Source organism: Cetorhinus maximus, chromosome 22 (assembly GCF_964194155.1).
Source record: "Cetorhinus maximus chromosome 22, sCetMax3.hap1.1, whole genome shotgun sequence".
In the NCBI taxonomy this organism is placed as follows: domain Eukaryota; kingdom Metazoa; phylum Chordata; class Chondrichthyes; order Lamniformes; family Cetorhinidae; genus Cetorhinus; species Cetorhinus maximus.
In genome coordinates, this window is record NC_135900.1 from 47,951,826 (window position 1) to 47,967,140 (window position 15,315).

Sequence of the window (15,315 nt, forward strand, 5' to 3'; positions counted from 1 at the left end):
CAAAAATCCTGATCAAAACTAAAAATAAAATTAAAGGATTATCGCAGGTTTTTAAAAAAAAAATTGAATATGTGCTTATCTGGAAAACATTTCACATTTTTATCGACATATTAACATTTTTCAGAGCTAACCTATGCTGTCGCATCAGTCAGTATCTGTCCTCTGGTCTGATATAAAGGGCAGATACTTTACGGGTGTGTTACAGCATGGACTACCTTTGTGCTTGCTTCAGCTTTTCACAGGTTCTGCTTCTGTTGATTGGTTGAAATCAAAAACATTTATTTCACTGCATGTTGCAATTGATTCAGGGTATTAACTGAGTATAGATAAGCAAAAGAGAGTAACTGGATAAAAAAATACAGCTGACCACTACTAACTCCACCCATTATTAACTCAATCATTTCGAAGACTTATTTTTCTATCGTCTGATTGGATAAGCAGGCCTGTCTCCAGAAATCAGAATAATCCGGTGTGATTCCCTTCCTCCAGCACTGCCATCATCATAAATCCACAGCCATTTAAAGATTAAATCTGGTTGGATTATACACCAGCTGTGATGTTACACGACTTCGCTCTCATTTTTTCACTTGAGTCTGCAACCCTCACAGTCAGTTCATGGTGTGCTTTGAACACTGAAGACCACCTTTGTTAGGACTCAATATGTTTAATTCTGACTGTCCCCCTTTCTCTACATCCTTGCAGTAGAGAAGAATAGATACTGTTTGGATTGTATGTTGTTTGCATACACGCAGATGATCCTTCTTTCTTCTGAGCTTTTTAAAATGCTCATGACTGACTTTCAGAGACAGGGGATTTCTCGTTGTTCATGACAGTAAATGAAAACAAAATGCAGTACTCAGCACTTAATGTTTTCTTTCTTTACTATAGGAACAGTCTTCATTGGGAAGACACTACTACTTAGGGCCATCATGTAAACAACCTTTCTGCAGCTTTCTATTAGATCAAGGTGGCTTTTTCTTTGTTCGTGTTGTTCTATTCATTTTGGTTTGATGGAAAAGAGAATGCTACCACACCTCAGATGGTGCTTCGGGAACAGTTTGAAACTGCACCTTACTTTGTGGATTATCTGCTCCAGCTGCTGTCTCCCTTATTTGGTCGAAGCCCAAAGCAGGATCCCACCTGAAACGTAAGCAACCAGCTTCATTCCATTATAGATTGATTGAGAATGAATATATGTTTTATATTAAGGGGGGCACTAGATCCATTATTGTTTAATTTTCATATTTGTTTGATATTTTGTTTGTCCAAAGTAACATTTATATTCATGTTGAACTTAACACAATGATGAAAGTATTATTTTTTTTCCAACTATCGAAAATCTGAGAGAACCTCCTGCCAATAATTAATTTTCTTGTTCAAAAATTACCATTGAATGCATTCTTTTCAAGTGAGTTTTTGCTAAACATATACAGTATTTAATATAAGTTGACAGTGTTAAAAAAAGTATTTGAAATTCTTCTGCATAGCATTTACACATATTCTGTAGTTTAATTAGTGTGTTAGAGCACAAATATACTTAATACCCTTCTTTTTATTATTAGTGTGCAACTGTGGGCTTCTGAATTTGGTGGAGAGCTGAATTCCATTGTAACAAAGTATTCAGGCTCCTTATTGCTACAGAAGGTCAGTAAGCGGAATCAAGTAATTTAAATAAAAACAAAAAATGCTGGAAAAACTCAGCAAGTCTGGCAGCATCTGTGGAGAGAGAAACAGAGTTAATGTTTTGAGTCTGATATTTAACTTATTCAGTCATCATAAACCAGTAACTTTAATTATTTATGGAGAAAATATTGAATTATGATGCTCTATATTCATGTAAAGAAACAGAATTTGACTTTTTCAGCAATTATCTTCGTGTTTTCAACTACTGTTGATGATGAACTTTGTTGATGAGTTCTCCCATCACGAATGAGTGTTCAGCAAGTGGTGCATCTAGGTTGGTGTTGTTTCATATGTGATGTTAAGCCAGATCTTGATTTTCAGAAACTACTTAGTTTATATTAAAAAAGGCCCAGCTTCAATTGAAAATAATAAACATTATTGAAACCTATTGCAGTAAAAGGATTTAAGGCAGAATAATATCAGGTGTCATTGCTTTAATTCATTGGATTTGTTATTTCCTTATAAACCCATATATTTTAACACAGCAGAGAGGCAACAGTTGAGAGAAGAGATATTTTTCATTTGTGATATAATTTGTGCTTGTTAAGAGTTCTTAGTTTATTCATGGTTATTGTTCTTTGACTATCCCATTGCTATTTTATTATGATTTACAATGAAAACAGCAGAGATGTTGCTTAAGGAATTATGTCCCATGCTGCCATATTCCTGTCAAAATCTTTGGAAGAAAAGTGCAATTTATGTTGTACAAATGTAATACAGTTACAGCATTTCACCCTTTTTTTTATTGTGAGTTTATTTAAAACTGATCCCATTCCCCATTTTCAAGTCTCTGTTTCTTTGAAGGAAGCAGTGTGGGAGGTTGGTACTTTATGCTTACCATCAGAGCACCTCTGCCTTTATTCTTCTGTGACAGATTCATTTTTGAAGTGGTATCTTTCACAAAGCCTAAAACTAGAGAACAGTATATCGACAAGGCAGGGAATTTTTAAAAATTCGTTGATGGAACGTGGGTGTCACTGGCTAGGCCAGCATTTATTGCCCATCCCTAATTGCCCATGAGAAGGTGGTGGTGAGCTGCCTTCTTGAACTGCTGCAGTCCCTGTGGTGCAGGTACATCCACACTGCTGTAGGGATGGAGTTCCAGGATTTTGACCCAGCAACAGTGAAAGAACAGTGATATATTTCCAAGTCAGGATGGTGAGTGACTTGGAGGGGAACTTGCAGGTGGTGCTGTTCCCATGTGTCTGTTGCCCTTGTCCTTCTAGATGGTCGTGGTCGTGGGTTTGGAAGGTGCTGCATACGAAGGCTTGGTCAGTTCCTGCAGTGCATCTTGTAGATGGTACACACTGTGCATTGGTGACGGAGGGAGTGAATGTTTGTAGATGGGGTGCCAACCAAGCGAGATGCTTTGTCCTGGATAGTGTCAAGTTTCTTGAGTGTTGTTGGAGCTGCCCTCATCCAAGCAAGTGGAGAGTATTCCATCACACTCCTGACTTGTACCTTATAGATGGTGGACAGTCTTAGGGGAGTCAGGAGGTGAGTTTTTTGCTGCAGGATTCCTAGGGCGCAACAGTCCCAGATTTGTATTAAGTGCGATAGCGGGTGGGTAAAATGACGCTTTACGTGTCGGCCGCAATGGCGGCTTCTCATGCTGTATCATCTCAAACTCGCTGCATTAATTTATGCAGTCCCGGGAAACATGTCATTTCCAAGGCGGACGGACTCTCATTTGCCCGCCACACTATCATCTCGCCGCTTCATCATGCCGGGCACCATATTTAAAGTGCAGCCATGCGCACACCTCTCAGTGCTTCCAGCCCAGGACTGCTGCATGGAAGACATAGCTCCGAAAGGCAAGAAGTCTGCATCCCCCAGGTTCACTTGAGTGCCTTTTGGACGCAGTGGAGGCCCGTCGTGATGTCCTCTACACCCGCCCTGGCCGCAGGATGGGCAGCGACATCACTAATCCAGCTTGGGAGACAGTGGCAGCAGTGGTCAGTGCCAACACTTTGCAAAAGTGGACAGCCACCTCGTGCCACAAGACGCTGAATGATTTCTTCCGTTCCACCAGGGTAAGGCACTATTCTCATCAATCTCAATTCACACACTCACAAACCCATCACACATCCACAGGGCCCTCACTCACTGCCAATTCAAGGGACATCATCATTCACTCTCTCACACACACCTTCATTGTCCTCATCCCTCCATAGGACCACTCACCGCCCACACATGCCAGACATACTTATCATCTGGCGTGGCAGGCATCCTGCTCACACTCTCTCCATCTGTATTCATACAGGGCAAGCTGCAACACAACAAGAGGGAGAGGTCGCCGACTGATGGAGGAATGCCTGAAATCAAGGTCCTCATGGACTTTGAAAACGGAACCATCCAGCTGGCCAGCAGGGACCTTGACTGTTCCTGTGCCGACGGTGAGGTCGGCATTGCTCTACCAAGTGAGGATCCAGCAGTACAATGTCCATCAGACAACCATGCTGTGAGTGATGTGCATTGTTTCACAGGCCACTGCCATGCACTAATTATCTCTCCCTGATTCTCCAGGCACATCTTGGAAATGGCCAAGAAAGTTCGTGACCCAGGGTCTCCAATCAAGCCTCGAGGGAAACTCAGGAGGGGAATCTGCTGAAACCCTCCCTGAAGGCCCGTCACAGCGCTCACCCACACCCTCCACCAGTGCAGAGACACACACCTCAGTGGGACCTAGCTTTAGAGTAGCCTCGGGATCACAATCTGGGGAGCAAATCGCACTTTCTAATCCACAGCAGGCGGCGACAGGGACTTCCCAGGTCCCTAGCACTCAGAGGACTGCTGGATTTTAGAAGTTTGCTGAGCCTGAGTCAGATGATGAGCCTCTGGACTTGGTCATGGCACAGTTGCTGGAGCTGCAAAGGCAAGCTTGAGAACATCAGGAAGAGATGTACTCTGCACTCCTCAAATTGCAAGGCACGATGGAGGAGTCCGTCCGCTTTCAGTCTGAGGTGACAGTGCTGGCATGCCAACGGGCTGAGGTCAACAATGATAGGATGGCGGCCGCCATGGAGACCTTGGTCCAGGATGTCACTCCTGCACTGCTGAGCGGGCTGAACTCCATCACTGATGCCTTAGTTGGCATCCAACAGTGTGTATACAAGAGGGGTGCGGGGCAGCCCAATCTCACTCCAGCTAACCCTTCTTCTCAAGGAGTCAGCCAGGGGCCGTTGGGCACCCATAGGGAGAAGGAGCAGTAGGTGTAACCCCCAGGGCCATCCAACCTGGTGACTCCGGGAGTATCCGGCCCATCCGAATCCCCTCTTCCTGTGACGTCAGCAGCTCCAGCTCCACAGGTCGAGGAGGGTGCCACTGCCGCACTGCAGTGACTCCGAAAGCAGGCCGGGGCCCTCCAGAGGATACTCACCAAGGTCATGACAGACAGGGCATTGCAGTCAGCGGGCTGCCTCCACCTCCGCTGTGGAGTCTGGGGAGCACCAAGGTGTAGCGCCAAAATTAGGAAGGTTAAGAAGAAGACTCTTTTGAGTCAACCAAGTAAACTAAATTAACAAAATAAGGCACAAAGTAAGAGGCAACCCCTTAAAGGGAAACTGCAAAAACAAAGACAAAATTTAAAGGAAACTTGCAAACATTAAACCAAAATGTGATTAAGAGGGTCAATAAAACACCCAGTCCCCACGGTGCCCACCGATCAGTGCCAGCAGACACTGTGTGCTCCCTCTCCAGGGACACCTGGCCGCGAACATAGCCGCGGAAGAGGGGCAGACAGTTAGGTTGGAGGACCCCCCTCGATCGCCCGCTGCCTGGACCTGTTAATGGCCCACTTGGCCAAGCCCAGGAGCAGGTTCATGAGGAGGTCCTCCTCCCTCCCAGCCCCCCTCTGCACTGGGTGCCTGTAGATCAGGAGCGTGGAACTGAAACTCAAGCAAAACAACAATAAAAGATTTTTAAAATAACTGAAAAGGGAGTGCAGCTTACAACGCCCTATATAGACATGGCCCAAGGACTCCACAAGGCCGCAAAAGACGGGGGCACCTTGAGAGTCCGTGAACCAAAATAACCTATGATTGTCCGGGACAGCTGTGTGCAACACTCTCCACCCCAGGTCCCCAATGGAAAGTGGGGCAACACCCTCGTAGAGGGCCACCCACTGGGGACCTCGGCCGCCATACGGCAACAAGACACGCCAGGGCATGTCCGGGCTGCAGATGAGGGCAAGGAAGTGAAGGGTTAGCAGCAGCCCATACAGGAAACCCCTCTGCGCAGTGCTAAAGGGAATGGAGACCATTTCCATGAGGCGACTCAGGTTGCGGCGCACTGACTCCCGAGGGAAGGCTTGGGGCTTGAGGCCAACGTGGAATTCCGTCTGAACAGGGGTATGCTCGGACGGAAGACCACCGCGCAACTGCGCTCCTCAAGACCCAGAATGACATCAGGGCCAAGCACGACCATCCTTAGGTCTTGAATGGCATTGGCTGTGAGCCGGATGCCCACAGACGTCCAATGCGCCAACACCTGCGGTATCATCCAGCCCACTCCTCCGCCACCCAGCACGTCCCCGACCCTGCTCACCCTAGCAGCCACAGCCCTCCTCTCCGCCAGCCACTGAAAGGGATGGAGGGGCGGATTCCTGAGCAGCAGCTCTCTGACGATAGCCACTACTCCTGACAGTGGAGAGCTGCTTCGTGAGGCGACCATGTTTCAGACTTTGATCAGGTCCTGGTAAAAGACGGGCAACGCCTGCTCAGAGCCACGAAGGCCCCTCAGGTCTATAAACAGGAGCTGCACATTATAATTCAGGCCGTGCACCTGGCAAAAGAAATACGTTGCCAGGGCACACCATCTCGGAGAGGGCTCGATGTAAAGGTATCGCTGCAGGGTCTGAAGGCAGAAAGTCGCCGCCTGAGTGCATAGGCACACCACTGCCTCACCACCCTCCCTAAGTGGGAGACTCAGAACCTCAGCAGTGACCCAGTGCAGCCTTTTGTCCCAGAAGTTGAGAGCATTCTTCTGGATTTTTGTGACAAAATCCAGGTGAGGGGTCAAATGACAAGCCGGTACCACAAAATCTGGAATGCCCAGTGAGATATTGACAAACACAGGATTCCAGGCCTATTTTATGCAAAATATATCCAAACAGGAAGAAGCAATTAATTAAAATGTGCACAAACCTAAAAAAAAGGCGGCAATCAGCTGGTTTATGACCAGAACTTGACCCCAGGAAGACAGCACCCGGAGCAGTCCTGTCCAGCGCTGCAGGCGAGCGGTGACTTTGGCCTCCAGCTCCTGCCAGTTCGCCGGTCAGGATTCCTCAGCAGGGCAGAGGTGGACCTTCAGGTAGAGGAGACTGTTCCTGCTCCAGATGAAAGGCCTGAGCTCCTTGGGTAGGGGATCCATGTGCCACTGACTGACCAGGAGCCCAGAACGCTTATCCCAGTTGATCCTGGCAGAGGACGCAACAGAGTAGACCTCCTGACACTCTAGCACCCTCTGCAGATCAGACAGTTCAGTGAACATGAGGAGAACATCATCATCGTAAGCCGAGAGAACCCCCTGGTACCCGGACCGAACAGTATGGTGCCAAGGCGAGGAGACATTGCCCTGGCAAAGATCTTGTAATCCGTGCAGAGGAGGGGGACCGGGCACCAGTTCTTAAGGTGGCGGAGATCCCCCTTCTTTGGCAGCAGGACAATCACAGCCCTGCGCCACAAGAGGGGCATCTCCCCAGTAGTGATACTCTCCCCCAGGACCCCTGTGTAGTTGTTCCCCAGGACGTCGCACACCAGCTGCACATTCAGCGAATGGAAGCCTTTGCGGTTGACGTGGTTGACCCCCTGTTGTGACGGGGATCTGAGCGCCACGTGAGTGCAGTTGATTGCACCCTGCACCTGTGGGAAACCTGAGATCTGGGCAAACCCAATCGCTCTTGCATTCTGGCTCTCTTGGTCCCCGGTGAAATGCACAAAGTTGTCTGCCCTCGCGAAGATGGCATTCATGACCTCATGGATACATTTGTGGGTGGAGGCTTGTGATATCCCACATAGGTCACCTGTGGAGCCCTGAAAGGAGCCACTGGCATACAAATTGAGCACCATGGTCACTTTCATGGCCACTGGCAGTGGATGTCCTCCATGTCCCCGTGGCACCAAATCCTGCAGTAGCTGGCAGTTCCCTAAACATGCACAGTCTTTGGCGACACTGGTTGTTGGTCATCTGCAGGAATGAAAGGCTGGGCCTATAGACCCTAGGTCTAGCTAGATGCCGACCAATGACGGCTCGCTGTGGCTCTTCAGCAGTGTGTGCGGGTGTCCCAGCCGACCCTTTTTCCAGAGGGGACTGCTCCTCCCTCTGTACAGCCAGGTGCCTCCATTGCTCTCTTCTACAATGTCTTGTAGCTCTGTAAGCTACGAGGCATACAGCTAGTTCACCAGGCTCCATGCTCCTGATGTCCTCCTCCTGTAGGATGAAAGAGAGAGACGTGTGGATTAGCTTGGGTATACTAAGAACGTCTCTTGGTTAAGTCTGAAGACCCTTAACACATCCCAGAGAGTGCTGGGCACTACTTGAATGGTCAGATTTTAGTGCACTGCATGGCTGCCCGAAACCCCATCCTCCTTCGTCCCACACCAACTGACCGATTGGTGGCAACTTTGCCCATTGGACTTCATGCTGTGCTCTCAGCTCAGGCGCAGGCATTCTCCTAATCCACACTGTAAGGCTGCACTGTTAGCTTGAACCAGGGGGAGACTGGTCCAAACCGGGATGATGACATTGCAAGGGGCTGTGAGCGCCTCCATCGGTGACTGCTCCATGGCCAGCTTTCACAAGGAGATTGTACAATGTGCACAGTCGTCCAACTGTTCTGCAGCCCACTAAAACGTCCATTAGTTTGCAGTCTATGCCCAAGGGGTGAAAAGCTCTGGAGCACTTGGTGACACCTGCATGCCTCTGCGTTGCTTGAGTGGGTAGACAGGCTAGAGGCCTGACTCCACGCATGTCAATGCGGCTGCATCTGGACTGTCTCAACTGCGGAAGAATGGTCATTTTATACAAGGTTTCCCTGATGCGTGGCCACTTCCCTAACCCACACCCCACACGTGCTTGTGTACTACCTTCAACTGCAGGGCAGCCCTTGCGCCGCAACCCCAAGTTGCCTCAACCACAGGGCAGCCCTTTTCCCCACGCCTCTAACGCACTTCAACCTTGAAGACCAACAGGCGACCCATATGAGTGCTGCACAACGTTACTGTGTACTCAAGGTGCAGCCTGCCAAGTGCACGCGTTAAATATGCTGTTGTGAAACACGTCGGTGTGATTGGGGCAGACGATCCAGCAGGGAGGGGAATGTTTCCGGCGGGCTGACCTTATAATGATATGCAGATGTATTACAATCAGGTTCCCGATGTCCGATGGCGGGAAGCACGGCCCGCCATCAGTGGGTGGAGCAGACAATTGCAAACTGGCTTCGTGATGTTGTGTAACTGATTTTTGGGCTTCTCACCATATTGTCCGCTATGCCGCCGAGCACGCCTAACACCAGTGGGCACGGACAATTCTGCCCCTAGTCTCTGACCTGCACTTGTAACCACAGTATTGATATGGCTAGTCCAGTTCAGTTTCTGGTCAGTGGTAACCTCCAGAATGTTAATAGTGGGCGATTCAGCGATGGTAATACTATTGAATGTCAAGGGGCGATGGTTAGATTCTCTCTTGTTGGAGATGGTTATTGCCTGGCACTCATGTGGCATGAATATTACTTGCCACTTGTCAGCCCAAGCCTGGATATTGTCCAGGTCTTGCTGAATTTGGACATGGACTGCTTCAGTATCTGAGGAGTTGCGAATAGTGCTGAACATTGTGCAATCATCAGCAAACATCCCCACTTCTGACCTTATGATGGAAGGTAGGTCATTGATGAAGTAGCTGAAGATGGTTGAGCTGAGGACACTAACCTGAGGAACTCCACCAGTGATCTCTTGGAACTGAGATGATTGACCTCCAACAAGCACAACAATCTTTCTTTGTGCTAGGTATGACTCCAACCAGCAGAGAATTTTCTCCCCAGTTCTCATTAGCTTCAGTTTTTCTTAGGTTTCTTGGTGCCACACTTGGTCAAATGCTGCCTTGATGTCAACGGCAGTCACTCTAACCTCACCTCGCGAGTTCAACTCTTCTGTCCATGTTTGAACCAAGGCTGTAATGAGGTCAGGAGCTGACTGGCCCTGGCGGAACCCAAAGTGGATATCAGTGAGCAGGTTATTGCTAAGCAAGTGCCGCTTGATAGCACTGTTGATGACCCCTTCCTTCACTTTACAGATGATCGAGAGTAGACTGGTGGGGCGGTAATTGGCTGGGTTGGATTTGTCCTGCTTTTTGCGTACAGGAGATACCTGGGCAATTTTCCACATTTCAGGGTAGATGCCAGTGTCGAAGCTGTACTGGAACAGCTTGGCTAGGGGCGCGTGGCTTGAACTATATTCTTTGCTGTTGATCTAACTTCAAAGAAAAAATATAATAGTTGATGTCTCCACATTATGAGACACAAAATTAAGGAGAACAAATGGACTTATGCACTGGCATCTGGACCTATTCAAATTTTAGAATTTTCCAGATGGCCCTCCCAAAAGTTAGGGCCAGAATTTTACGTCCTGCAGGCGGGTGCGCGGCCTGCCACGAAATAGCACAAGGTGACGTCAGGCCAGCATCCCGATGTCATTGTGCACTTGTGCGATATCTCGCTTGGCAGGTGAATGCAGCAGTTGGAAGCACGCTCGCCAACAATTAAGAGGACAATTAAGCCCATTAAGGAGGCACTTGATTTTTCCTGGCCCGTCCACTTTTGCAGTAGCCGGACGAGCCAATTGGCCAGGCATCCTTTACATTTTTGTTCAAACCTCGGTCCAGTGTGGGATGAAATCTCCGTAGAGGAATAAATTAAAAAGAGATATCTGAGGACTGTTTTTTTATGAGGTATGCTTTCAGGCGCTTGATCCTGCTGCAAGGACATATTTTGCAGCATTTTTGTTGTTTGTTTTATTCTGTGGAGGTCTGCAGCTCCTTGAGGTAGCTGTCTGCCTTCAGGGAGCTCACTGGAGGTGCTCACCAGCACCCGTGGTGATGTCGGCATTGGCCCTCTTCCCGCCCCCGGCAGCAGTGCTGAGCCTTTCTCAGCACGTTTTTTTACGCTGGTTGGCTGTTAGTTGGCCAGCCAGCATGAAATTGCCGTCGGGGGCCGATTGTGGTTGGAGGCCCGTTTCCCCTCTGCTCCCGGGCCTGCTGATCGCGCACGAGTAATTCAAGCCTAGGTGTCTGTTCTAAACTAGGTAGAAAAAGAGAAAGACTTGCATTTATATAGCATTTAGGGATGGGCAATAAACGCTGGTCTAGCCAGTGTTACCCACATCCCATGAAAGAATAACCAAAACCTTTCATGGCCTCTGGGTACTTTACATCCAATGAAGTACTTTTGAAGTGTAGTCAGTGTTGTAATTTAGGAAAAGCAGCAGCCAGTTTGCTCATTCTAAGCTCCCACAAAAAGCAATGTGACAATGACAAGATCATCTATTTTTGGCGATGTTGAGTGAGGAATAACTCAGAATATTAGGATAACTCCCCTGCTTTTTCTTGAAACAGTGACAAGGGAGCTTTTATGTCCACCTTAGGGAGCAGACTGGGCTTCTGTTTAACATCTCAACCAAAAAATGGCACCTCCGACCATGTAACAATCCCTCAGTACTCCATTGGGCTATTAGATGTTTGTACTCTAGTCTCTGGAGGGGTACCCACAAACTTTTGAGTCAGAGGCTAGAGTGCTACTTAACTGAGCCACTGCTCAGTAGCATCTCCTTTAACATATCTGGAGAAGGGAAAGCCAAAACAGAGTGTTTCCCCTGCCCCAAACGCAAATCTCATTACAGTGACTATTTCTAAGGATGGTAAACCAGTGGGTGTTCTGTAATCATGTTACCAGCTCCTTATATTAGGTCTTATATTTTAATGGCACTGGGAGAAGTGCCTACCTCTGCATTAAGAGTATTCCCTTTTCTTATCTTGCTAGTGTACCATAGCTGCTTAGCACATAAGAAACAGAAAGCGCTTTCAGAGAACAGACCAAAAATGCAGAATGGGTTGTATTGTGAATATTAAAAGAGGGTATGGAAGAGAAAGCAGAGTCACTATTATTTATATAAAGAATCATTCGAGAAAGGAATAGTGTGAGAGGACCGGTGAACAGCTGTTGTATTTTCTATATTTCTAAAAAGGAGATAGAACAAGTCCAAGGAATTTTAAATCAGTTATCTTAAGGTCAGTGGTTGGAAAGATAATGCAATCTTTACTCAAGTGGGGAGGGGGATAGAGGAGTCAGTATTCTGAGATTCTGATTGCAGTGGAGGAGATCCATTGAAGATCAGGGGAGATCCTACTTGTGGGAGTGCAGTCCAATGGTGGATGGGCGGGTGGTATCCCAATTGCAGTGGTGGATGTCTGGCTGGGGGGTGGAAATGGGGGAAGGGCTGGTGATGTTGACTGAGTATCTTGTTTGACCTGGAGAAAACACTCCTGTTCCTCCCAACCCAAAAGCAGTGCTGCATAGGCATTTACCCCATAGATTCAGCACTTTTTGCCTTCTTTCGTTTGCTGAGTTTCGGCCTGAGATACCTGGCCACCTGTGGTTGAAAATAGAATCTCTAAATCATCTAAAATGAAGGCAGACATTCTCATTATAATATTTAAAGGACAACCTGTTTCCTGAGAGCAGATTGCTCACCCACCCTCTCATCCTGTCCCAGTTAAACCTAAAGAATGTGGGTACAAGGTGAGTTTGTTTCTTGTTCCAGATTTTTTGCAAATTCACCTCTGACCCCCAACTTACCCATTTTTTGGGAATTAGGATTCAACCTGTAAACTATATGTAATTCTTGATGTAAAACTATCTATCTTTATAATATATCTTTGTTTCTATTATGCTATCTGACGGCCATGATTACTTTTATTTTGCTCAGTGTAACTACATGGAATATTCAAAATGAATGCACAAACTATCTACTCTTTTAGAGTCTTTCTAGTTAGAATGTCAAACTTTGATTTAGCACAGAGGGGTAAATTTTATAATTCCTGGTCCACCGCCAATGTGTATTAGAAAGTTGTATGTGGAGGTGAGCAAGGTATCTTATCACGAGCAGTGACTCAGAAAATCTGCTTTATAATGGTCTCAAATTTTCTGAAACTGCATAATCAGCAAATTACGTTGAATTTTATGCTGATCTTCCTGCCACCCATCAGCAAGTTTTCCCAAAATTTGCTTATCATAAAAACTGGCACAAAGCATGGAGAAAACAGTGTAAATAATCGAGTTCTGACATATGCGTCAGTCAGTTGAGATGTTTGACGTGTTTACGCCGCGAAAGGATCTTCCCAGAGATTATGGTTTGGCAGGAGGAGGCCGTACTTGAAAGTAGCGTGAATATAATTAAGCATGTTAATAGGCAATTGATGGAGATTTTACCAGCTACTTACAATTTTGTGAGGGGCATACAAGAACAACAATGTTTCAAAGCTTCACCAGCTATAAGGAGGCAGAAGCTCAGCGGGAGGTCAGCCTTGGCTGCAGTTGGCAGCCATTGCTAGAGGTGGTATCACTGTTGGGAGGGTGATAGTGAGTAAAGAGTGGCTGCAGCAATCTGAAAGCTAGCCAAACTTGGCAAGCACAGGGGGGGCAATCAATTTGAGTGTCATCGCTAACCTGCCACTTTTGTGTATAGAGTAAGCTGGGTAGGAGGCCTTGAGGAGGGAGTGCAGCAACTTACAGTGGGGCTCATTCATTCAGGCTTTGAAACCTCCAGTGAGGAGGAGCATTAGAGAGGGAGAGAGCTGCAGCCACCAGGAGCAGGGCTGCAGCAAACAGAGGGGCACCAAGATCATGAGGCTGGAAGGAGGCAAAGACGAGGATGCACAGAAGGGCAGGCAACCAGCTTCTTGTGTGCAGAAGATGGTACCCAACAGTGAGGGTTTACATCAGAGGTTCTGCTTCCTGCAAATGGCAGAATAGCAGAGTTACCAAAGACTGTACCTCTCCATAAAAGTGGTCACTAAGCTGTCTGCCACAATGGAGTCTGTGGGGTCTCTCAGCCTGCATCTCATTTCTGCATCAAGATGGTCACCAATGTAACGTTCAAAGAGGCCAGCCAACACTTGCAGTTTCACCTTGATCTGGACAGTCAGGCTGAGAGGGCAGTAGGATTCAGGGCCATTGCTGGATTCCCTCAGGTGCAGGGCACCATTGACTACATGCATGTGACCTTCAAGGCTCCACAGACCGGGCAACAACTTTGATCAACAAGAAGGGCTATTACTCGCTCACTGTACAACTGGTCTGTGACCATGCCAAAGGGATCCTACAGGTCTGTGCAAGGTTCCCCAGGAAGCTGTCACAACACCTAAAGCATTTCCAGTTGTCTGACATTTTCAGGCCCCCCTGCAGGTCTTCACAGATGCATACAGGGTGACAAGGGTTGTCCACTGAAGACATGGCTCCTTACACCTGTGCAGAAGTCCAGCACTGATGTAAAGGAGAGATACAACAGCTGTCGCAGGACAACTTGAGCAACCATCAAGCAGGCCAAAGGACTTCTGAAGATGTAGTTCAGGTGCCTTAATAGATCTGTTTGAGACCTTCAATATGCCCCAGCAATGGTCTTGTGTATCATTATGGTGTGCTATGCTTTGCACAACCTGGCGCCAGCGAGTGCGCTTGAAAATCTCCCTAAGGCACAGAGCTACCTCAGGGTGATGAAAAGTTTTCCAAAAAAAAATGAAGATTTGAAAAATGGTATAAAACATGTCCTCTCATGTGACTCTGTCACATGAGCAGGGACATGTTATAAACAAAATTTTAAAAATTTTATTTCATTTTTATTTGATGTTGGAAACATCATTCTGCTCGCGGATGAGGTTTCCAAAAAAGTGCAAAGGCTGCTTGGCCTTTTCGCCTACCCGCTAACCGTAAGGTTAGACGTACACCGAAAAATTTGTTTCAATTACCTAGTTAATGGTCTTAACAGGCCTTTTAATTGTTGGTGGGTGTGCTGCAGGTTACAAAGTAGGTTTTCCTTAAAAAGAAAGAAAGACAGACTTCCATTTATGTAGCACTTACTTGCTTACCTGCATGCTCAGAGGAACAGGAGTGCTCCTCCTGACCCCACTGAAGCTACCAAGGTCCTTGCCTAAATTCCTGTCACCCTGATCTGAAATACTGACCCTGCCCTCATAGCAATACAGCCAATTTATGGCACAGTTGGAGGGCATTCAGCCCATCATGTCTATGCCATAAGAAATGTTGAAAAAGAATAAAACTAAATGGACAACCTGCATCAACCTAGGCACTGAATATGATAAAGGTACATCCTGTCTATTCAACCCTGCAAAGTCCTCCTCAATAACATGCGGCAGCTTGTGCCAAAATTGGGAGAGCTGTCTCAGAGACTAGTAAGCCACTGCCTGATATAGTCATACTCACAGAATTATACCTTACAGCTAAAGTCCTGGACCCCTGCTCCAGACTTCCTGAACAGCCTGCTTCTACCTCCTTCCCAAGATCCATATGCTGGACTGTCCTGGTAGATCCATCATTTCAGCCTGTTCCTGCCCCACTAAACTTAT

At 47.1% G+C, this 15,315-nt stretch overlaps 1 protein-coding gene across 2 annotated transcripts in view; it reads left to right on the top strand.

The window, feature by feature from the left end:
- The first annotated feature begins 613 nt into the window (after positions 1-613).
- Positions 614-15,315, top strand: part of cacna2d4a (calcium channel, voltage-dependent, alpha 2/delta subunit 4a) — a 718,409-nt gene continuing 703,707 nt past the window's right edge. For both annotated transcript variants that reach the window (XM_078568258.1, XM_078568257.1), the window contains exons 1-2: positions 614-1,147; positions 1,563-1,644. In XM_078568258.1, coding sequence (XP_078424384.1) covers positions 1,011-1,147; positions 1,563-1,644 — 219 coding nt within the window. In that variant the 5' untranslated portion in view covers positions 614-1,010. The remainder of the gene's footprint in view (positions 1,148-1,562; positions 1,645-15,315) is intronic.